The sequence below is a fragment of the Chroicocephalus ridibundus genome, chromosome 5 (assembly GCF_963924245.1).
Source record: "Chroicocephalus ridibundus chromosome 5, bChrRid1.1, whole genome shotgun sequence".
In the NCBI taxonomy this organism is placed as follows: domain Eukaryota; kingdom Metazoa; phylum Chordata; class Aves; order Charadriiformes; family Laridae; genus Chroicocephalus; species Chroicocephalus ridibundus.
Genome location: NC_086288.1, coordinates 64,333,804 through 64,359,972, shown reverse-complemented (window position 1 = coordinate 64,359,972; position 26,169 = coordinate 64,333,804). Strand labels below are relative to the sequence as shown.

Below are 26,169 nucleotides of genomic sequence, written 5' to 3'. Positions count from 1 at the left end.
TTTTCCTAATATAATTATCTCAAAATTGCTTCTACGGTATGCCATTTCATTACCATTTTTAGGAAGTTCTTGCTCACACATCATAATAAATGATGCTTATTACAATAATGATGTTCAAGACAGGTTTTTCATGATGCTGCATAGTGGAAAGATGAGAGGAAACAGCTTTAAGCTGAAAGATGTCCCAACTGAAAAACCTTCTCCCTCATGAGGGCAGTCAGGCACTGGAACGGGCTGACCAGAGACATAGTCCAGTCTCCATCCTTGGAGGTCTCCAAGGCCAGACTTGTTCAAGCCCTAAGCAAGCTGTTCTGACCTCATAGCAGGAGGATGGACTAGGTGACCTCCCCAGGTCCCTTCCAACCTGAATTATCCTGTATTTCACATATGACTTATCATGGTGTCTAAAAATGTTTAAGCACCGCCCAAAGGTTTTTCTAGTCACTGTAAAATTTATAAGCATGACTGCCCTCACTTGTGCCCTTTGGAGGTTCTCAGGTGTATATTGAAGGTGACAGCAGATTTTCCTGATAACTGGCGACCCCGTAAGATCTCTCTCTTTTATAAGCAGACTATTTTCATGAAACTTACAGGTGTATTGTTCATGAACATTAGAACTTCTATCCTGCAATCACATTTAGCTGAAATCATCATCAGAGTCAAGTTATTATAGCAGAATCAACAGGCACGCATATAAACACAAAAAAACCATCTCTGATTTGCTTCCATATAAAGTCAGAATCTTTTTCTCCAGTTAAGATCAAGTTTAAATGGCAATAAACATACAGGGAAGTTCATGGTGGGTTTTTTGTGTGTTCTAGAGACAAATACACTCTTAGAATTATATTATTTTTTAGCAATTTATTGATGTTTATCTCACATTTTACTAGCATCCATCTTAAGTAGACAGTCCTGAGATCAGTTTTACTTTTCTGGAGAATAGCGTAGGTCTTCTCTGAACAATGCATGCCATGCCAGTATATTACACTCATCCAATAAAGGTTAACGGAAAAGGTGATCTTGAAGTTCCTTTTCCTCTTTGGGCCCTAACTAATACGTCTCTAATACTGGGTACACAGGAAAGCATTTAAAATAGAACTTGAAAACTGCTTCCCAGATAAAGGCTTTTCTGCCCACTTAATAGTAGTTTGCTTCAGATTAAATTGAAAATGTCATTTTGAATTTTTATGGCCACTACCAACTTGGTTTATAAATCTTATATTTTTATTTAAAGTAAGCATTAACCTTGTGCAGCAGTGAACTAATTCTCCACAGTAGGACCACACGCTGCAAACCAAAAACTCTGGAAAAAAAAAAAATCTCAAAAAACCCCACTGGAGTTAGATTGTTATGTTTAAAGAAGATAACTGAACATGAGGTAAGTAATTATTTTTTAGAAAATAGTTGAATCATCATTAAAATAACTAAAAGCTTCATAAAGTGGAAGCGTAGCTTATTTCAAATTGCTATAGCAATAAACTTCTTGAATAAAGATTTGCAGAAGTTGGTGTTAATACAGAAAGATTTCTTCCTGCCAACTTTATAATAACTTGAGGATGTAATGTATTTTACTGACCATAACTGTAAGATAAAAATAATCTTAAAAATAAGTTTTAGTGACATCTGTGGAATGGTCTAAAGGATTAGATAAAAAGTTACTAAATTCTACACTGTAATTCATTCTCTTGTTATGCTATGGAGCTTTGGCAAAAAGTTTAACAAAGTCTGAGAACTTTATGTACAACTGAAAAGTTGTTGCCTACTCTCATTACTAGCTCCAAAGCAGGAATGATGACAAACAAAAAAAAAATAGAAAAAATGCTGTTTCTTGCTCTGACAATCATGTAAGGCAAAATTATGTGAGTGGGAAAAAATAAAAGAATGTGTATGTTAGATCACTGTGTATTCATGTAATAGAAAAATTGTTCTCTAATAGACATTTGAGGACTTCACAACATATATATATATGTGTATATTCACATGAAATATTCCACATAAAAGTTATGAAAGAATAAACTAGACTTGGTAGAGGAGTTTGTCAGTTTACTATAGTGATGCTCTTAATGGTGACATCTCTATGCTCCAAAAGATGTGTCTGTGGGTTGGTTGGGGGTTTTGGGGGGAGGAAAAGGGTGTAACCTAAGTCATTATTTGGAATTATCTGTGTAAACATTTCAGTTTGATTGTAGGTTGTTTCTACACTTGCAAAGCTGCAAACAATGAAACTCAGTATTCTGCTATCAGCGCACTCACTGAAGGAATAATTGCACACCACCAGTGATCAGTTCTAAAATTCTGAATAGTAGAGTTTAAAAAGAGAGAGTTGGGAAAGAGCCAAGAGAAATGCAGTGCATGATCAGTTACTCCATCAGTAACATGAGCTAATACGCAAACTCACTCAAGCATTCAGTGAAAAATCCCATTTTCCATTCAGTAGCCAAAATAAATATATTTGCTGAAGGAACAATTAGGTAGAAAGATAAGACATGCACGTCCCTTTCTGAAGAAAAGCATACGTTAGATAGCCCATGTGCTAGATAAGTTTCCCAAAAGAGTTAATCCACATAAAAGCAATTGGGTTTTTGGACGCCAAAGGCAATGAGACCTTGAACAATCTGCTGCCTAAGTGTGGGTCACGTAAGTTAGAGCTGCCTGGAGCCAAATTGAAGTAATTTTTTTCTAGGATAAAAATCAGAAAAGAAAAAAAAACCAAAACAAACAACAACAACCAAACAACCACCTCATTCCCATCTCTGTTTTCATATCTGGCAAGTTTTGTAAAGTTGTTACAGCAGAGGAGACACTGGTACGAGTACGTTTGCACGATAAGATAAACGTCTTTCTCTATTTGTCAAAAACTATAAGGAAAATGAGGGGGAAAAAAAACCAGCAGCAGTATGCAACCTATAAACACCACACAATCAATTAACTTCTTTATGAATCATTACTTCAGAAAATTGCATTAATAACATAGATACCTTCAACAGGAAATAATAGGTCATTTCAGTAAATGGAGGCAAAAGCATAGGAAAAAAAGTCCATGTTTCTCTTCAAAAGAAAATAGAACTTGGCTACGTTAACTGATGATATGAAATCTCTAATGACTCCTAGCCTCACAACATAAGCTTAGTCAACATCTGGCACGGCATTCTACACTTGGAAGTCTTAGTCTTGACTGACTAGATTTAGGCATGAAGCCAGAAGTGGTGAAATGCTTTGCATCTCATCAATCTGATGTTACATCAGAAGTTGGGGGAAGAGAATTGTTCATTTTAAGCCACCTAAACGGCACGGTTTAACACTGAACTAAACTGAAATCTCCATTGTTAGCACTGTCATATTTTGATTAACCTTTAAGCTGTGTTAACTGTATATATTAAATATATGACTGTATATGTTAAATGGAACTGTATATATTAAATGGGATGATACTTCAGTGAAGAGGTCTCTCACCTGGAAACAACAAATAATTTCTAGTCACAGAAAATGTTGGCATAGGTTTATCTTCTTTTTTAGTACAAAAATCCTACTACGCTAACAGGACTACTGTGGAATTTATTCAAATAGTTTGAATAAATCAACCAACAGTGAATACCCGCAATAATAAAGTCATTCAGCGAGAACAAGTACATATGGCTGGACAATCACTTGATGTAATTAAAAAAGCAACTGCCTAAAGGAGCACTGAGCATTGCTAGCAGTATAACAAAATAGCAGTGATATTACTGGTATGAATATAAGCTTTTCAAACTTGTTTTAGGGCAAATTTTGTCCTAATCCATATGGCACACCCATATTATTTCTTCCTGTAATGCAATCAACAGTCAAAACTGAAGCAATTCCAGCAACAAAGCCTTCCCCAGTTGTGTATCCAAATCTTTATTTCTTTTTCATAAAGATTTCAGTTTGAATCTGAGAGTATTTCAGTTAATTAAAAACACGTCTTCATAACTAGAACGTTGTTTATGCTACTTTGTTTATAACTACCTGAATAGTTCAAGTTACGGGTGAAACAGAAGTAACTCAATAGTTTGACTCTCCAACATAAACAAGAACTTTGTACCTGAATAAACAACATATATAGGACCATAGAATTGCCTAGGCTGGAAGGGACCTTTCAGATCATCTAGTCCAACCATCAATCTAACACTAACAAAAAACATCACTAAACCATATTGCTAAGCATGACATCTACCCATCTTTTAAATACCTCCAGGGACAATGACCCAACCACTTCCCTGGGCAGCCTCTTCCAACGCTTGATAACCCTTTCACTGAAGAAATTTTCCCTAATAGCCAGCCTAAACCTCCTCTGGTGCAACCTGAGGCCATTTCCTCTTGTCCTATCACTTCTTAATTGGGAGAAGAGACCAACCCCCACATTGCTACAACCTACATACTAAAATTATATGGGCTTCTGAACGTGCAGTTCAGAAATCAGGATTCCCACAACCTATGGGAATCCTACCTACAAGGATTACATTTCTTTTCGTATATTTTTTATTCTGAGTTAATGAATTCTGTATTCCTTTCTGCATTATGTCACACCTTCAAGTACAGAGAGAAGCCTCACCCAACCCTACTGGCTCACATAAAAGAAGAAAAGGAGCTTGAAGAAACATCAAATAGAATCTATTTCTTATGTAAATATTCTAATAATCAGTCAGTAAAAACAATATATAATTATCATCATACAAAATATAAACTTTGGTCTTGGCTACCATACTCTTCCTATCATTTCAAAATCATTTCTTTTTATGAGAAAAAAACCCAGCACAAAACAAAAATCCAAAACACCAAAAATGTACTTACCATAAAGAGAAAACTCTGTGCTCTATATCCCACATGAAAAATAACATCTGCCTCCACTCCAGCTTATGAGTGTAAGCTTAAAAAATTGAGGCTCTGTAGGTGTGCCCACAGTTTTTTATTGGCTAGTTTTGGAAAGCTCAATTAGCACATGTATTTGGTTTTGTTTTCCCTAATTAGTTCATTTATTTGTTTAGGGTTACCTTTACAAAACACAAAGGTCTGAGTTTGGAAGTCTTCTCTTGAGGTTGCCTGAAAAGATGAGTATACAAGTATCTCTTCTTCCTGAGTCTCCTACTAGCTCTCCCTCCTATGCGACTGGCCTAGTTTGTGCTGCTTGTCTTAGATGCATGTATTTTTATTTCAGCATTTCCCATAATGTTACTTTTAATAAACTTGCTATTAACAATGCCATGTTCAGAAAGACTCGGCTCAGTTTGGTACTTGTTCCCTTACATATCTTAAATATGCCTTAAATATGACCATTATTTTGATATAAAGACTACTTGCATGACTTCTAAAGGTCATCTTATACTCTCTGACTAAAATGAAAAATGCCCCTATTGCTTCTCACATTTTTCAGTAAGGGAGGAAACACAAAGGCTTAATCCAACAAAATTATTATCCTAGTAGTAGATGCTAGAACCCTAAAGAGAGATTCGGGTTACTTACTGGTGACTCAGAGGGACAGCTGTGGCTCATTACACTCCACCCTGAATATAAAGGAATAGTAGGAACTATGCCCTCCTAGAAGCCTCAGTGGTCTGGGGATAGGTACTGAGGGAATGAATTGCAAATGCTAGTACTGAAATCAAGGGAAAAGGCTATGGCTAAAAGTCTTGACTAGCACTATTTGGCTCTGCTTTGTTTTGCTGCTTGTCGGGGTCAAGAACAGTGATAATGAGCTTGTCGGGGTCAAGAACAGTGATAATGAGCGTAGCTTTTGTTCAGTGATGAGGAGCCCTGCTTTTCTGTAAACAGCAGCAAGGAGTTTGTGAAAGAATGTAACTACAAGTGAACAATGGAGAGGAGTACTGGCTCTGCCTAGGTTATATGTTGAACCTGGCTTCATCACAGCATAGATTTTGGCACAGCTGTTGTTGATTCTGTGGTCCAGGTGAAGGTTCTAGCTGGAAAGCAATACATCTCAAACTCATTTGTTGTCAGAAGCCAGCCGTGATTAGTATCTTCTAGTGAAGTCATGTGCTTTTTGGAGTTAAAAAACCTGCTAAATTCTGCTAACAGTCTCTGATAAATTGGTTGATTTTAGAAACTGGCAACCAAAACACTGCAGCTTACCTTGAACCATTTGTAGAGCAAAGTAGGATCATTCACTTAGGCATGTAGTAGTCTCAGCTACTAGGTGGTGATTGCTGTTGTCTCACAGTCCAGATAAAAACTTTTTATTTCTAATTTTTTAATCTATTTGATATAAACCTTTTTACTACTGTGTACATGCTTTCTCTCTATAAATGCATATACGCACATACATTTGCACGTTACACATGGACTCATCTGTGTTAAGAACAACTCAGCTAGAAGACTGCATGCGCAAGTCTTCATCCACAACCTTCTGAACCATTTTCCAAGTCTGGATTTTAATATTAATTAGGGGGAAAAAAAAATTAAAAAGAGGAAAGCTTGGTCTCACATCTCACAAATATAGGAAATGAGAAACATTGCAGCATTAGCATGGAGATCACTGATCCAGCCTGGTTGAAGGCTTGAACAGCAAAACATTTTGTACTTAGAAATTTGGATTATCTCATAGCCCTGAGATGCTGAGATGGAAAAACTGTAAGGCATAAGTACAAAAAGGAATGAACTGACTGCACAATCATTTTTCGTCTTCAAACTCATAGTTCCGCTCTATCTCACGACAGAGGTATAGAAATTGGCTTTCCTTTTATGGCAGAGGCTTTAAATTGGAGCTTAACAAATTTATAACACAAAGTATACTATAAAGTCATCTGTGAGGGAATGGGACAGCTGAGTGGGAGGCCTCTTCCAGTCCTTAGTCTCTATTTTATGAAAAAAATAAATCTCAAAGATAATAATTTTTTAAAAAAGGTATTTACATCTAAAGCATTTTTTGTTGTTGTAGTTTCCTTCATTAAAGCTATGCAGCATGAAATAAATGCTTCCTATATCTTTTAAGAATGTTTTTATTCCAACATGATTCGACATGTGGATTGTATTGAAAACAAAAACTAGTCACCTTTGAGTAAGCTTCATTGTTTAAACAGAAATTTACAAAAATCTCAGCTTTATAAATATAGTCTGAACTGATCATCCTTAACGAATAGATCTGGAAAATGTACTATTAAAAAAAAAAAAGCATAGACAAATAGTTTAGAATATAGATCTGGTTTTCTTTCCTCCTCTTTTTTCCCTACACACAACATTCCATTGTGCTACGTGAAAAGAACAGGTTTTTGAAATTAAAATAGAATAGAATCAAATAGATCCAGTAGGAAGAGACAGACCTACAACAATCATCTAGTCCAGCCAAAAGTTAAAGCATGTTATTACGGGCATTGTCCAAGCGCCTCTGAAACACTGACAGGCTTGAGGCAACAACTACCTCTCTAGGAAGCCTGTTCCGGTGTTTGACTACCCGCTTGGTAAAGAAATGCTTCCTAATATCAAGTCTGAACCTCCCCCGATGCAGCTTTGAACCATTCCCATGTGTCCTGTGACTGGATAGCAGAGAGAAGAGCTCAGCACCTCCCTCTCCACCCCCCCTCCTCAGGAAGCTGTAGAGAGCAATGAGATCGCCCCTCCTCCTCCTTTTCTCCTAAGAATAGACATTAGGGAATGATCCAGCAAAGGAAAGAATCAGGTGATCTACTAGATCATATGTGTAGTAGTATTTTTTCATGCTAGATTTGGTTATGGCAGTTACAAATTAAAAGCTGTTATCTTTATGTTAGTTTTAGCTCTGAAGATTTAGTTTTCAGTGCTCAAAACAAATTGGGAAAAAAACCTTAGGAATTATTTTTTACAGATATCTTCATTTCATATTAGTAGTTTGCATGATATTTTACTATAAGCCACGAAATCACCATGCAGTGATATAAATATTTCTCCTGCAGCATGTCCTGCTGTTTTATTTTTGTACCCCTGCAAGGCTAATAAGCTACATGATATATTATCATCACAAGGTGATCGTAATACTTGCAAGAGACGTAAGTATTTTGCCATTTATTATACTTGAAGTCAAATCATTTCCTTTACCATTAGTATAATCAACTATTGACTACAAAATCTTTATGGAACAAAGATAGAAAAGCCCAAAGGATTTCCAAACCTACATAGCTACCAAATATAACTAGAAATTAAAAAGCATTGGTTTTCCAGAGAAGAAAAATATATTATAAATTAATTGGATTCTCCTTTCATTTTTTCACATAATATTAAAATAAAGGGAAACAATACAAATACTTTAAAAGTAATTATAAAATGTAAAGTTAACTCCAAAATTTATGTCAACAAAAATAATCCACATTAGTACTGAAATAATGTAAGAGGGGAAAAAAAGAAAGGATTGGAGTCTTAATACCTCAACAGTATGCATACCCAAACAAGCTCATATCATACAAAAATATACTGTAGGTTATTACTGCCTGAAATATCAAGGAGGACTACCCTGTTTCACACATAGAATTCAATTCTGGAGAAATGAATGATTTAAATCAAGTTTGACTAAAACAAAAGTAAATTTTCCCAGGAAACAAAATAAATAAAAAGTAATTTTTCCAGGAAACAAACAAACAAACAAAGAAAACCCCCCACACTTTTAGAATGCTGATATCTCCTAAGAATTCAGGTTTCTTGTAGGGAAAGTATTTTCTTTCATCTTTTTTTTCATCTGTTTTTTTTTTTTTTTTTTTTTTTAATTAACTACCTCTACTGAAGGATTAAAAAATACCACCTTGGGTACAGGAAAATCTTATTTTAAAGAAATAAAAATGTAGAAGAGCAAGTGAGCTTTCATCTACATGAACACCGTTTTAGTTCTTTGACCAGGGCTGTGATCCTATAAGCACTTCCATAAATAACTAAATAATGATAGAGAGCTAAAGACGCACTAGGAAGGAAAGCGTGTAGGGTTTCTGAAATCAGAGCCCTATCTACCACTCAAGGAAAACAGACTATTCTAATTCAACAGAATAGACAGAATAGAAAAACACTGCAGTGTACATCAAAGTATCTATGTGCTTGAAATCATTAAAACCCGTTTTCTTTTAAAAACTGCATAATGAAGCATTTAATGCAAAATTTTTTCTCCTTTAAATTATGATTCTTCTTAGCTAGCTGAACTTAACCTTTAATTGAATGTAACATAAATAATTTAAAATGCTAGATTTATGACAGTTTAAAATGTAGAAAAAAATGCTAAGTATAATCCTAGTATAAATATAAAATGCCCTTTTCATTCTCTCCAGCTAAAGAATCTCATTTATTATAATTAATGCTGGAAAGTTACTTTTGTTGAAGTCATTTTCACATTAGTGGTTATACTGTTGTCATATAATTACCTTCTGCAAGTTTCTTTATTTCTTCTGACAATTATAAAAATTAAAAAGCTAGAACTATGTTGGCTAATATGTTTCTATGCAGAAGACATAGGATATTTAAACTTATTAAAAACCCAAAATGAAACACAAATCTGCTTTTCTGAAGCACTAAGCAGCTTCTTCACTAATATACATCTTCACTAATGGCACTGCTTCTTGATTTGAAATCCAGCACTTTCAGAAAGCTTCAAAAATATTTTTAAAACACCTACAAGGATGATTTAACATTGTCTTAATTACAGTGTTAGCTATTTCTTCATGTGTGACACAAGGATAAATATTTCTTAAGCCTACTAAAACATTCAGCAAAATAACCTGCATTACATTACTAGCAATAGTGCTCCTATATATTACACTAAAAGTAAGTTATTGTTCAACAGATTATTTTTTTCAAAGCACCTAAAGTAAAAACTTCTCCAAATTCTCCTGAAAACTACTGCACTGCACGAGAGTTCAGTGTTAAACTTAAGAAAGGAAAGGCCTTTCAGGAATGCTGCTGGAGTAGCAGAAACTGAAAACTTCCCCCCCCACACACACCAGAGCAACTCTGTCTGAATTAAGCATTGCCAATTCATTTCTAAAATCAATAGGAAAGACATGTAGAGCTTAGCTTACTTAATACACTTTTCTCATCTCTGAGGGAAAATATTTATTTTGGAAAATGAATGTATTGGGCCATATCCAGACACTACAGCTCCTTTTTCTTCAGTTTTAATATTTTAGTCCCTTGTTAACAACTGCGTGCTTGGAAAACAAAATGAATATAGAAATTCTTTGGATGATAACAATAGTCAGGGCAAAGGTTGAGCTTAATCAAGGTAAAACTTGGAAGTAACATACCTGAGAGTTGCAATTATCAGCAGCGCTCTCTTTGAAAAGCTCACTGATCTTTATGAAGAACTTCCTATTAATTTTATGAAATGAATTTTGCATCTGTTTTATAATTAATAATTTTTTTCATTGTCTCACACTGACTGGCAGAGCTGAAAGCAGAATGTAGACTCTCCAGCTCCCCGTATCTATTCCCATTCATGCTGTGAAATGAACTCTTAAGTCGGACTCAAAGGTGGAAACAGTTTATTTCTTGCTGACGCAGCATGATGCAACTGCATCCCCTGAAAAGATTAGCATTTGGCTACCTGAGTTGCTCATTAATCACTGATTAATGGTTTGCTTACCATTTGGATGAAGGTATCATTTTATTTACTTGTAAATAATTTTCCAGTTTTTTATTTTTTAAAACCTATTATTTCAAAGAGAAGCCTCAAAAGTGTTTCTGTTTTCATTCTCTCATTTCACCAAAGGAAGTGTCTTTGCAAGACAGTTCTACTAAGGTGATAAAAATAGTTCTCTCTACTTAGCTATAGTAACTGCAAATATTTCAAAGGCTGTCCAAGTTCAGATCTCAAAGATTAGAAAATACACTAAACCTTTCACAAACCTCTTACCTTCTAGAAAGCTGAGGAAAACCAAAACAAATATTTCTCTCTGTGCTTTCCTTAAAAATAATTGTAAAAGTATCTCAACATTTGTCATTCTTTTCAGGATGTATCCCAGTGATCAGAGGCTTGAAAGGCACAGATACTGCATATTTTGCCAGATTTTCCAGAACACAAAGCACCGCAACTCTCACTAAGGTCAGCAGCATTTTATGTAATGCTAAAAGAGAAAAAGTCTTGCTGTTTCAGAACTGACTGTATACATAGCTAAGACAGATCACTGATGGAATTAAAAAATGTAAGCGATCTTTTGCAATAGACACGTGACATTATTTTATAGCAAGATATTTCTGAATATAATTATCTTGACTAATCATCTCAACCAACTACAGATTTTTATTCTATACTTCCCAGAGAGGTGTCTTGTGGCACATACAGAAGTATCAGCTTGCAGGCTTTTGTTATTTTTGCTAAAGTCACATCTCTGTGAGAAACACACACACACAAAATCTAGTCTTCAGGTGTTAGGAATGCTGCGCAGAAATATGGAAAATAAATATGAAAGTATATGAAGGTAAATAAAAACTATCTCAAATTTGTATATGTTTATATGTTGTTTTGAGGTCAATCTGTTGTCTGTTTTTCTTGTGGGGTTTTTCCATAACTTCTGATGTTAATAGTCTATTCTATTCTATACGTGAGCAGCTCAAGACTTGTAGGATTTAGACAACATGTTCTAGCACATAATTAGTATTTGGTCCAAAGCGTTTGTATCAAATAAGCATAAAATAGAACAGGTTTGGATATTTCCTACAATTCTACACCCTTACTGATCGCATTAGTTACAATCTAGTCATCTGCAGCCCTTAAGTAATAGCATGCCTGGTTGAATAGATTCCACTTGTAGCGTTTTCACTATGTCCCAGTATGAAGCGTTAGTTAAGTGAACAGTTGCAAAATATAGAGCGTTAAGGATGGAACTGTATTTAGCTATTTCTAATGTTGTAATTCCCTTCTTCACACAGTTTCTATAGTAGTGTGGGTGAAGTTTTAATCTCTCTCTTTATAGCTGAATCTCAGAAATACTATATGCTTAAATACTTCAATTGTTGTGCAGACTGTATTTCACAGGGAAAAAGAAATTACTATTGTAGCATTGCATTAAGGAAATTTTAGTCCTGTATGAGATGTGGAAAGGTAAGAATAACTCAGATTTAGATTGTCTAAATGAGTTTATGGTTTAATTGTTGTAAATGAATAATCCCTTCGGGATTAGCAGTGAAAGAGATAATGCAGGCAAGTCACAGAAAGCCCACTCAACGCTCAAGACATTACAGATTTTGAGATGAGGTTATGAGGCATAACACAGGGATTCTTTACTCTCCAAGAATATGTCAGAGAACACAGCAAAAACATTTTAAAAGGCACTTTTAATAGGGTTTCTTCATGTTTGATTGTTCTCTCAAGACCCATTTGTAAACTACACTGTATATGTTTATATGCATATATACGTGTATTTATATAATTGGACAAAGACGGGATTATTTATCAAAGCGGTAGTCAAGGCAGTGGGAAAATCACTGCACAAGATGGTTTCAAGAGGTGTTAGAGAAAATAGTGAACCAGTATGTTAAAATTTAGGAATAAAAGTTCCTTTCTCCAGGAGCAGAATTGATTGAAAATCTTGAGACTAGGAAAAAAAAAACATAATTGTTTATTCCACTCTGTTTTCCACCCTTCCTAGGGAGAGAACAACTGAATTTATTTTCAGCTAATAGAATGCAAGCACTTCTGAGTTCCACTACTATAACATACCATTACTTTCCAGGAGGCAAAAGTTAGCATTCTAGTAACATTAGAAAACCTCTTTATATTGGGGTGGTCTGAACTTGAAGGAGTCCCTTCACTTAAGAACATTTAAAATTAGGTTAATATAAGTGCTAGGAAATACAGAAACCAATTCTGCTTTGAAGTTTATGCCTTGATTAGTCTCCTTCGCTACTATTCTGTTTAGTAAAATTATTGGTAATCCATTGTTGAAGTTCAATCCTAGGTGGATTTTCTATTCCCACATAAACACAGCGCTGATGGGAAGTGCCAGGTTGTGAGTAGACAGAACATTCTGTTCATGATATAAAGCTAGCCAAGACAGTAACATTTGGCAGCCATTGCCATTCAAAGGCTAATGGACTTTGTATCAGATCCTTTTTCCTTAGCTGTTCTTAGCCATCCTCCTTCCTTAGCTGACGGTCTCAACCAAGATGCTAGTTAATGCTTTGAGGGGCATAAGCACCTCTCCAGTAGGTAATATTCTCCAAGTGCTAACTCATTTTACACAAGCCACTTAACTGCCACCTTAGAGTAATGACTTTATATCACTACTGACCTGGGCTTGATTCAATTCTTTTACTATTTATCTTCACAGTAATAAACAAATTTGTCTTGTCAGTACAGTTTGTTTACTTAGGCCCTTCTGAAAAAGCACCTTCTACAAGTCAGTTACATGTGGCAGGAAAAACAACAGTCCCAGATAAAGAACTGTATTAGAGAAAAGAATTTAGTTTTATAACTTTTTAAAGTTCCTCTGTTAATATGGCATTTATCAAGAAACTTCAGGATAAGGTCTTTGTATTTCGGAAAAGTTTTTCCACTTAAAATTCATAGCATGAGCAATAGCATGTGGGACTACCTGGTAAAAGCTAGAGGCAATTGTTTCCTTTTGAAGAGAAAAGCAGGAGAAAAATATTCAGTTATCTAAACCTTTGTGGGCATCTTAAGTTTTTCTGCGTTCTCCCATTACTATTTGTGAGATTAGATCTGACTGTGTCTCAAGTTTCCCTATCTATGTTCCTGGCAAGTGAGCTATGCCTCAAAGGAACATTCTTTGTTAGGAACGGTGCACTGTGGCAGTATAGAGCCTGTCCTCTGCATTGCCATTTATAAAATCTCATATGTTTTCCTCTTTGACTCTCAGACTGCTGTGCTTCCTCAGTGTCTGTCCATGAGCCAGCTTCTTATGCCACTGCTATTTCCCAAAGTTTAATTCTGCATATTGGCAAATGGATTGATCACCATTTTTTCAGTGCTCCAGGACAGCTTAAATATTTTCTTATAGGCTTTACATGTCATTACAAAATTTCCATAATCATGCTGTTCCAAACTTTCAGTAAGCATAAAAACTTTTGGTACATTTTTAAGCAGAATATTTCATTTTAACTATCTTTACACTTTTTTTTCCCCAAAAAACATTTCAACTGAATAATGAAACTGCATTAAAAACAATTATCTTAATCATGCTGTGGGGCATTGAATCAGACATCTACAAAAACAACTAAAATACTTAGAAGGCTTGCATTTTAAAAATCAGCATACGTAGTAATGTCACTCATGGTTACTCCCCTCCTCTTTTGCCTGCTTAACCCCCCTGTCCCCAAAACCCACTAGAAACCTAGAAAACAACCTAAGTTAACTATTTTATTACTCCCTCAGGTACTTGAACTGTGGCTATGTATGAGACAGCAGAAACAAACACATTTCCAAAGCTGTCAAATCTGCTGGCGTATCACAATAAACCCTGTATTATTATTGCAATGCATGGCAGAATATGAAAAGAATGCTAGCACAAATTATGCCATTCAGTAGCAGGGCATGATGGCCACTGCTAATGGAATTAAACATTGAAAGATATTAATAACATATAATAGATACTTAAGTTTATTTCTCAACTATTCTGTTAAAGAAAACAAAAAGGTTTCTATTCTGCACTTAGAAGTTTCTGTTACTAGCTAACACCAGTGGAAGACAAAATTACATCAGATCTCTTTGCCTTCTCTTTGTAATAAAAGCTTGCAATGTCAAATTCCACTGATAAATGTTACTTTAACATCTTATGATAATGTAAATGTCATTGCACTGCCCCAAAAAAGGGACACAGATTCTCCTCTTCAAAGACAATATGAATTAATTGTGAGCAAAGTAACTCTACATAAGAAAACAATCTACAGTGCAGCTGAAATACTTTAAAGATAGTAGGACAGCAGGACACACTTTTTTGGTTTCCTGAGATTTAATTTTAAAAGCCTTTTCCCAAGATTTCCTCTATGGACACTACTGATCTTTGTAGCACCATTATAGTCTCAGAAAAATACAGAAAAATCCTTGGATAAAGAAAACAAGTCTGCCATAAAAACATAGGAAAAAAAATCACTTTGGTACAAGCTTGTCCTATGGGTTTTTTTACATGGAATTTTAGATATGATACACTTTGATTTTACTTCCCTTGTTGATGAAATAATGCAGATTATTTAGTAAAAGAACAAGTGCCCCTGCAGGGCTCTTTAGGGTTGATTTGTTCCTTAGATATAGCGAAAAACAGGTTCAGACAAGCAAGTTGGGAAAGCTGGTATGGGCATGTTTGTTTGGTTACAGGACAGCACGCAACCATCAAAATAAATTAACTCCATCGCTACTGTGCTTCCTCGCTGTCTTTCCATTTTACTTCTATCATCTAAACAGAAATTTACACTCTTGTCTTAATTTCAGTAATTTTATATGGTAGAAAGAAGCACAGATTTGAAACGTGTCAAAAAAATTACCTTTTTAATTATTATTATTATTTACTGAGAGATGTGTTCGTCCTTTCCACAATTCTTAAAAGCAGCACGAGAATGGACAGCTCTTTTAAACATGAACGGATCAATCATTGACGCAAACTTATTTCTGAGGGCATGTTCCCAGTTAACTGTCATCAAGTCAAGGTTTGAAATTAGTAGTATTAGAATTTAAGACTGCAGTCTGAAGTATATATGAAAAAAAAAGAAATAAAAAAAAAACCTTAAAGAAAGCAGATTACTAAAATACACTTTCTCACATATTAAATGTTGACTTTGCTTTTTGCTTTTATCTGTGCATAAAAATTATTTTGGAGACTAAAATCCTTTTTTTGTTGTTGGTGAAGGTTTTGTTGTTATTGTTATACCTTGCCCAAAACAAGTCAACCTCCTCTAGAATTTTATTTTACATTATTGTACTAATAAATTACTATAATTTCTTTAAAATCATAATATTCATCTTGTTCTAGGATATGCCATGATTATTTTTCTAGGTATTCAACCATTTTACATTCACATTGAATGCTATGATGCTGTGAGGCAAAAATACCACAGAGATGATACTACAGTAATATTCAGAAATTCTTAAATGTCTCTATATTATGCTGTCCTTGAAATCCTCTATTTGATAAAGAAATATCCGCTTTTCTCTGAAAAGCAATTACCTCATATAAAATAGAGCCTTCAGAACTCAGTACTGGGGATTCTAATTCCTTTAAATACCGTTCTGTAGATTTTGGCATACTAACCTGAAATTAATATTTGCTAAAATATGTAAGAAATTGCACAAACTTCCTTTCAGTCTTTGCTTTCCGGACCTTATTTATTTCTATTTTTCTGTATAAATTACTTGCTGTCCTCAGGAAATGAAATAACAGAAAAAAGTACTTCCAGAGACAACAGCAAAGACCATTGTGGGTACAAAGCAAAACATTCTCATTAGAAAATTCGTATCAACTGATCCCTACCAGGCCAGCAAGTTTATTTTTCCTTTGTCCAATCCAAGCTTAATGGGACACACAATCACTTAAAAACCCTCGTTAAGAAAAAGAGATATTAATAGTTGCATGCACTCTAACGGAAACTGGACAAATTTGTGTATATAAATCCATAAAGGTTATTTAATTCACTGTGTCTCAGGGAATCTAAGTCACAAACTGTTGGTTGTAGAATACTTGAAAGATCAATCAGTTTATCTGCCCTGCTATATTCTTCCCTAAGCACCCTGTTTTGGCCAGCAGATGATCTTTGGTTTGACCCTACACATTGTTTGGGTTTCCCATCTATGGGACTCATTAATAGTTCTGTGGAAGGCTGGCACACAGGAATGTTGCCAGGATCATGAACCTTTCCAGATTGTGGTTAGACTTGAAGAATTAAGTTATGTAGCAACTAGATAAGTAGACTTGCTGTTCTAACTCTGAATACACACATCAGCAAGGAAAAAAAAAAAAAATTGCCTTCAGGAAACTGTTTTGAGTTGCTTAGATAAGCTACAGACTGAAAAAAATGTAAAATTGCAGTTTTGGATGTCAAAAGAACTGCAAGATTAAGTCGTTATCTTTTTTATATGTTCTATGCTTTGTCACAGGGAACTTTACATTTTACAAATCTTTATTACAAATTACATTCTTTTACAAAGAAACAAAAGAGAACACTTGAAGAAGTGACTTTACTTAGATGAGAAAAAGCAACAACTTACAAAACTAGTGTATATATCAATAACTTGGGGTAATACCTACCTGTTCTGTGTACTTGCACTCCACTTTTACTCAGTGTCTTAATATAACAAGGGTAGATAACATTTAAATTTTTCTTTATGACATAGATGGGCACATGCCGGTTTAATAGGATTGAGATTTGAATTTGTTTGCAGATTTTTAAAAACAGATCTTCGTGAATGTTCCTTTAGGTTCAACTGAGTGGCCAATTAGACATGCTCTTGTCCCTTCAGTCCCAGTACACCATTTTGAAAATACAGTTAAATTTTTGTTCTGGATCAATAATTTGTACTTGGTATTTTTTAAAATGGACTCAAGGAAAAGATACAGTTTCTTCTCTTAATTTCATCAGTCTTTTTTTGCATACAGGAAAAACTACCCCAGCTTTTGAAACATCAAACCCAAAGCATCAAACTTGTACGAGAAAGACAAAAGTAAAAGGTTATGTATTTTATAAAGGCAGTATATGATAAACATTGTCATTTGCTGCAATGAATCTTAAATAAATAAATAAATAAATAAATAGAACAGTAGTTGGGAACCAGCAGTAGAGAACAAAATGTATTTTTCACTGAAACAGAGAAGAAATACCCCTATAAAGGACTTCTTTCGGATCTTCATTATACTTGGAAGATTTGAAGGGACAGAAAGATCTAATGTTGTCCAGGAAACTGAAGAAACTGTCATTAAATACAAATAGAGAACAGGGGAAATACAGCATGTTGAAAGGGCTCCTCTGAACTGAGGAAAAACAAATTTCCGTTGACTATGTGCATTAGATTTTTTCCAGGAAAGAGGCTGCCGTGGATGCAAAGGTTGCTAAATATTCCATTCATAAACCAGATGTCTCTTCTTCCTTGAGTCTGTAAATTTTGGAATGCGTTATGTCCTCCGTCTACATTCAGGACTCCGTCAGTATCAAAGGGAGTTCTGCAGTCTGCATCAGTGGGAGGCAGCCTGAGCTAGCAGCTGGCACGGAGGACTTGGACAAAAGCCTAACTCCACTAAGTCAATAGCAAAACCCTCATCAACTTGACTGCAAACTGGAAGGTGGTGTCCAAATTATTACTTTTTAAGGGGTGGTCAGTGTTTGGATCAACTACCAGATGCAAGATCAGTTCACAGCATGACACTGGACGTACGGCTTCACTTTCAGATGATTTAGTTCTCCACTTCTCAGTTTAGTACATTCTTTCATAGCCACCTCAGTGAATTGATTTGAAATTCATAGATGAGGCAGGTTATGTAATTGCAACTCTCTAGATCTCATGAGTATTTGCAGTAAGAACTGACTCACAAAGACGTGTACATGCGTGCACACCCACGTGCACATATAAGCCCTTCCCTCACGGCTTCATCCTAACAGATATAACTGCAGCAATGGTTCTTTAAGAATCCAAAGTCTTTCTCCATTTTCAAATTATTGATTAAAAACTGATGGAATGTAAATATGGACTGTCTTTCTTAAAGGTAATAAAAGAAAGCTAAGTTTTAGTAAATGGCAGTTCAAGTCGTCTGATATCAATATACTGCTTTTAAGAGTAGTGAAGAGTTATTGATGTATGTATTTTCTTTTTAAAAGCAGGATTCTGAAATCAGGAGTGAAGGAAGCAATCTTGTCATATAGCTTTAAAAAAAAAAAAATAGCAATCTTGTCATAGACCTTTAAAAGAGCCGTATCCTATTCTTCACTATAAAGCACAAAGGGAACTAGAGAAAATACAATAGGAAAGCAACTGGCAGAGAACAGCAACAGAAATAATACTATTCAGAAAGTCAGAAAAATGCTGAATAATTTTTTAATTTTGCTATCAATGTGTAGGGGTGGATTTCCAGTACAGAAATATGCATTCTTTCTTTGATTCCAGCAGATCCAAGCATACATTCTCTGAGCAGCCAAAATCCTGATCAAGCTGAAAACAATTCACAGCGATACTCAGGTGTACTTCATGAATAGAGAAGTTGTTGGTATTTCTCTGAACGGTCATGTGAAACAAAAAGGTAAGGAGAGAGGACATAAACAATATACTATTGTCAGCTTCAGCAGAGTTATTTCTGCTCACAGTTGGCCTGTATTTTGTCCTTTACTTTGCATTATGCATTTGAAGTACAATGTAAACATGGAATAGTAGATAAGACGCAATATCCCTTAGTGCAATGAAGTACAATGCAAAACCTAAAATAATTGTTCATCCTTCTGTAGTATGTTATTAACCTAATAAAGTAAAAATATATGTAAAAAATACATATATCAGCACTAGGAATTTGTAACAATTGAAATATGGTTCCCTTTTTTCTTCTGTAAGCGTACAAATATAACACGTCAAAATGCCAATAACTCTTAAAGAACAAATAAATACCATATAATTTTGAAACTATATGGTATTGCTGTGCATATAAGTTAGCAAACTACATATTTCACTGCTGAAGAAACTCACAGACATATGGGGTAAGGTCACCTAAAGGAACATCGTAAAAGACTAAAATGGAAAAAAAATCAAGGAGGAAAACAGCCAATGTTGTTCCCAGCCAGGTTCATTGCCTTACGTATGACTACACTAGTATAACCGGGATCCCTGCACACTATGTCTTATGTCTTAGGAACTGTTTGGGTTTTTTCCTCTTATAAAATGTCTTTTAACAGATCTTATCAGAATACTCCATTCTGAAAACAAACTGGTTCAAGACATAATCCATCACGGAATATGTGTGTGTTCCAAAACATTACCCATATAAGTTGCTAGGTTTAGAGAATCCAGAGTTCATTGTGTGCCTAATTATAGGTTAGGATTTATCAGAAACAAGGATAAGAATTCTTATGTGTGTGTATTATGTAATAATTTGTGCAACACTTTCTGGTATTTTGGGTTCATGCATGCAGGGTAACTTTAAGAAAAAGTAGATGTAGCAGCACTGAAAGAAGAAACAAACTGAAAAAAAGAACTATTAGCATGTTATCACTACATTGAAAACCTTTACTGACTCAACCTCTCAGATGGACTACTTGCATTAACATTTTCAGGACACAGTTGTAAAAACAAAATTATTCACATGCAATTTTAGGGCCTGAATTCAGAGAACAGAACATCTGAAAATAATGCGAACTGCATAAGTACAATAATTCTATGGAATAACTCAATGACTGTCTAGTTCGCAATGTTTACAACAAGAACATTTAAGTCTTCAAGAACATTATACTGTGTTATTTGCACTGCAAAAAGCTAAAGGGAAATGGATTCTGTAAACATGGATTCTGTAAACTAATGGATTCTTTTTTTATTTTTATTAACACTTTGGTCCTGAGAACAGATTAATATTCTATTTTACAAATAGAAGTGAGAGAATGGTCTTATAGACAAAATTAATTACATTTATTAATTGTCAAAATTCCTTTCTCATTTTCAAGCGATCATCTCACATACCATGAACTCCTTCTCTATATTGACAGTGGAACTTTGACACTTACAGTCTAAATCTGAAATTGTCATTGAGAACATAGCATATTATCAGACTATATGAACTGAGATAATGCACTTCTCTTCCTTGCCTTTTAGTTCTGCATGTGTCAGCCAGAGTGCGATTTATCTACTGATTTCTTTGTGGGAGTCAAGTAACTGAATCACAAAAACTCTGAGCTCCTTTTCAAGCTGTGCCCCTTACTTCTTCTCTGACTTCAGACATATCATTTAATCTTTCTTTACTCCATTTTCCCCTGCAAAAATGGAAGCTGTAAACCATTTCCTTATTTTCCTTCTTTCGCAGAGGGGACTGCTGTTCTCCAACCCTTACATATTTGACACTGAAACATGGGCTAACTTAAAATACTGTGCTGCAGACCAAAGACATGTTCATGTAGAAATACCTGAGCTGGCTTTATCTCAGGTATCTCAGGTGTGGCCAACAGTCTAATTATGACTCCACAGAAACAAATCTCTAGGGAAGAACATGCGGACCAAAATCTACAGTGCTACAGTTTCACCACTAAAGGTACTCTAGCTAAATTAAACAAAAAATGAAACTGATTTGGCCAATACATGTACAAATAAATAGTAAGTATACAGAAATCGGGGCAGGGGGGGAATATAAAGAAATATTGCTACGAAGGCTGCAAGAAACACAAGAGAGACCTCACAGAACCATGTGAATGAACATGAAACAGAACAATGAAGAGCTCTGCTTAGAGATCGTATGTGTAAGTAATAACACAGGAATTAATACAAAAAGGCTGCATTGTCCATTCCGCAAATGGTGAGAATACATCTCCAGCTACACCTGACTTCATTAGAAGAAACAGAAGTTCATGGAAAGAAAAAAAATAACAGTTATATGTTGATCAAAGACTGAAAAACCTAGGAGTATATAGAGTTCAGAGGAAAGATAAATTATAAGAAAACATAGCAATCCACAGTATTTAAAAAGTAAAATGGAATACTTCCATGCTCTTTCTCATAATGATAAAAAGGAGTAGTCACTAAAACTGTTAAATAAGAGAAGAAGGCAAATAAAAATAAACCAATTTTGATAGCCTTCAGAGGAATTTCCTGCTGAAAGATATCCTTCAGGCCAGTAACCTGAAGAGGGTAAATGACTTGTGATAAATTAGGTTCTTTTAAATTGTTATTATTATTTAGAAAATTGCAATTCAAATACATGCTTAATGTTAACTGTTAGAGTCAAGAGGATAGGTAATTCTGGAAGTATCTGCCACAGGGTTTTTTTTTTAACTTTCCTCTGAGATACGTGGTATTAGGCATTGTCAAAAACAGAAGGCTATGACTAAAGACCAGGAAACTCATTTGCCATGGTAATGTCTTTATCTCTGATATACAAATACAAATGTAATAAAAATGTTCTCAAGAAAATTATTGTGCAATTTACGTTAAGACAGTGCCACTCTAACAGCAAAAGTAGAGAAGAAGGCTGCACATATGAGCAGAATTTCCTTGTAAGGAAAGCTTCAAGGGCAGGGGATAAATTAACTCAGAAGTTACTTCTGGTTCTGCAGATTTTACTAATTAACAAGATCTTTGCATACTGAATTTTCACAGTCAATCTGCTAACATTTCTTTTTTTCTTCCCCCCTTTTTTTTTTCTCCTGCATCTGACACCACAGCTAATCATCAGAACAAGACTTCAATCTACATCTGACAGTCATGTAGGCTGGTAGGTAATGTACAGTATATTCTAAGAAAACCAACCCCCTTACCCTTTTTTTCTTTCCAGCATTTTATTCTCGTGTGAGAAAACAGAGAGAGGCCTCTTCCCAGCAAACAGAAAGCTGAATTTCCTATTTACTCTGATGGTGGACTCGGCCTTCTCACATTTGCCTTAACTATAAAAATTGCTTTCCTTAGTCATCTTAGCTTGCAAAAAAAAGTATCAAATATATCAGAGGGTTTAGCGTACTGTGCAGAAAATTATAATTTCAAACTTTAAAATGAAAGGAAATCCAAAGCAATTAGTTATAACTGCATTGTTTCACACCAACTGAAATTAAATGGTAAATATTTGAAGTAATAACAATTAATAACGAAGACAGCTTCCAAAGTGCTGTTTCCATGGAAAATCTGCATGAAAATCCAGTATAAATTCTGATTAAAACCTAACCAGGTTAAACACTGCAGATTACCTAGATTCCAATTAAATGTGACAAATGAACACTTGACAGATTTCAATTCCAATTCTATTTCTGTCAGAATGATCCATTAATATTGAAGATTATATTATTAGAATTTGGACAATACAATTGTGCTTAAAATAGTTAAAATACAAAGTGGACTTAAGAATCAGATCACAGAAAACTCTCACTCAAATGTCAGATATTACATATATGAAGGAAGAAAAGTACATTCCATCCTGTTCTGTCATTATTTATAGATTAATGTTAACAAAAATTTCTGGAGGCAGATGACATGCCAATGTTGAAATCTTGTTTTTAAAATGTGACAGCAAAATCCAAAAGTCTGTAGAGTATAATTTTCATCACAATGTCACCCACCTTTCAAAGGTCTCAGTTTCAAGGTTTTATAAAGGAGAAGGAATTCCTGATTACTATATGCAAGTCCTGCCATATAATTTTTTTTCCATGATAATTTTGTTTTCACTCACTTACCCACAGAATAATATATTTATCTAGCTCTAGGTTTCTATCCTATCTATACAATACTATTTTTAAAACTGAATCCAAGAAATTCATCCTACCAAATATAAAACATAATCTTTCAAAAAATCAAAGTAATCTCTAAAATACTTTAATTATTAGAATGGAATGCCAGTTTTCGCATCGACAAAAAAACTGAAATAAACTGGTTTACTTTCATTTTTGCCACTGCTCAATCTCGCTTCATTTTCAGTTATACTTCAGTAAGTGTGATGATTTTCATTGGCTACTGAATATATTAAAAATCATACTCATTTTTGGCTCTACAGTTTTCCCAGTATGGTTCAGGCATACTACATGTTAGCATACTTCCTGAACTCAGAATTTCATGTCTAGCAATCTACTACACTGCTGTATGTCCAGGGGAATTAACAAATCGTTTCGTTTCATTATCTTAACCACAAAACCTCACTACAAAACAGACCATAAAATAATCATCCCAATTTAGGTACAAAGTCTAGAAACCTTTTTCTGTCATTTTTCTAGTGATACCAGTGATATCTAGTGATAACACTTTCTCCACTACCACACACCCAGAAAAACTAAATGTAAAGATATATATTCATATAAATAACCAAGGAGAATATATAGACACACACATATACACATACATAACCTAATATATCTTCTTTTTAGATGGATAATACCATCTTCCTTTTTGGTCAATTAGTCATTTGCTGTTGGGATATACATTATAAGCATATGTAGACTGCTGTAGCCATTCTTCAGTCACACATACTAGGTTTGGCAACATCTTACCATGGAGAATAACACACTTTTTTTGGGTTGGCATGTCTATCTCAGGAAAGACAAAAACCCAAGAATAATTATCTGGTGCTGTAATCTCTGAAAAACTAAAACATGCACTTAGTCAAACTAATTTATTCATTCTATAACAGAAAATACACCGCCCTTCTTGCACACACCCACCAATTCCAATTGGATTAGCAAACCCATTATTTCATTGTTTATCAAAAATCTGTACGCTTTGAAATAGAATAATTTATTTTATTGTTTATGGGCAGATTAAAAAACAATGAAGTCTATGTCTGACTTCATAAATTTTTAGATGAAGCCCAATATGTGGAGAACAGTAAAACATTCAGGTTTTATAAAATACATTTCAAATTGAAAAGATTGTTTTAAATTCTATATAGTTTTAGACAGAAAGGAAAACAAAACCTGTGATTTAATTCACCTTTAATTTTTAATAGCTGGAGAATTACTATAGAATTAAAAAGAATTCATCATTTTCCCCTTCTACATAAATAGCCCCTGAATTTAAACGAGATGTTCTAAAAGTACTGGACAAAACAAAGTGTGAAGAAAAAGAAAGTAATGTTCTTTTCCAAATAACGAAGAATGACTTCGACACTCAGTGTTATTTTGAAAACAGTCTATATAACTTTTTGGGTAAAGGGAATTCTCTAGAGTGGGGTTTTTAAATCCTACTTTCTTTTGTTGATGCTATACATGTTACATTCGGGGAAACTGCTTAAGTAGCTGTTGAAAGAAAAATGGAAGGAAAAGAGAATAAATGTCCTTTATGGTCTTTTATCTAAAATGAAAAGTATGGAATTTAATTCAAGTACCATCTCCCCAGCCCTCTACTGGTATTTTTTTCAACATTTTAATTGCTTCTGCAGTATAGTTTTTAAATCATGTAGAGAAGAAAGTGTTGGTTTTATTAGTAGTGTTATGTTCCATTATTTTGTATATCTGCATTTTAACAAACTTTAAAATAAAATAATTACAATTTTAACTATTTAATATATTTATTTATTTTTTTTGGACTGACCTTTCAAAAGTCTACTTAGTATCACTTGCTAGTGAGATTATGTGTGTGAATGTCGTGTTTGCCCCTACCATTTTCCATATGCTCTGCCTCACCAACACTGCCATCCGGCGTAGTCCTTTCGTAGTTGTCCTCTGGGAGTGGAAGGGCACCCAGTCTTGGCCCTGATGAACTCTTACTGCTTGGTGTTTCTGACTCCTCCAGACCGCTGTCATAGCAACTCTGCAATGACCCTTGATGTGGGTCCTGAGGCTGACTCACAACAGAAAACGTCACTCTACGAAATGGCTGCAAGAGAAAAGATTCTGAATGTCACTGAAAAGTTCAGTCTGCGAACAACTGATTCTCAAAACATGACTTAAGCAAACTAACATTTTAACATTTACCAATTAAACAATTTTGTCTAAAATTAAAGCAAACAGCAAGTACAGTCCTTGAATGGCCACTGGACAGAGTATCTGTGGAATTTTACTGTGACATACGGTCCAGAACCTTCATGCAGTTTTGCATAGCCTCCTTTCAAATGGCTGCATGAGCTAAGAAAGCTGGTTTATAATTATTTATAAATTCTGTACAGTTTCTCTTTCACTCAATACTAATAATTTGAATGGAGTTTATATCAGACTGCATAAAGGTCCTTGACAGCGTGTGTGTGTGTATGTGTAAGACTGTGTGGGTGGATATAAATGCTCACCTGTAAATTATATTGTGGATATTAGCACACCCGTAAGCCTTTCATACAATAACTTCCTGGGGTTTTGAAAGCTAGTTGACATGAGAAAAGAGAAAAAAGTTTGGGGCGGAGCGGGGTGGGAGGGGAGGGGAAGGGTTCAGTCTTTTAGCTCCTTTGCCATAAAATTCAGTGCCTGGAGACAGGGTGTGTTGCCAGCTGACTTAATAAAGCCTTTAAAGTACTGCGAGCACAGCTGACACCACATGTTTCCACCGGGACTGTACAAACATAGATTGTTAGAGATTTGTGTTCATTCAAAATGACAGATATTACTGTTGCTCTGGAAGGCTACACGCTGAACCCTGGCACCAGTGAGCATCCC

At 34.8% G+C, this 26,169-nt stretch overlaps 1 protein-coding gene across 6 annotated transcripts in view; it reads right to left on the bottom strand.

Annotated features, from left to right (window-relative positions):
- The window catches only part of PCDH7 (protocadherin 7), a 281,720-nt gene that overhangs the window by 119,337 nt on the left and 136,214 nt on the right, over positions 1-26,169 (bottom strand). For 3 of the 6 annotated variants that reach the window (XM_063337313.1, XM_063337314.1, XM_063337315.1), the window contains exon 2: positions 25,294-25,402. The exons of 1 other annotated variant lie outside the window; for it this stretch is intronic. In XM_063337313.1, coding sequence (XP_063193383.1) covers positions 25,294-25,402 — 109 coding nt within the window. Of the gene's footprint in view, positions 1-25,185; positions 25,403-26,169 lie in introns of all 6 variants that reach the window. 2 more of the 6 variants (XM_063337311.1, XM_063337312.1) reach the window with 2 other exon arrangements.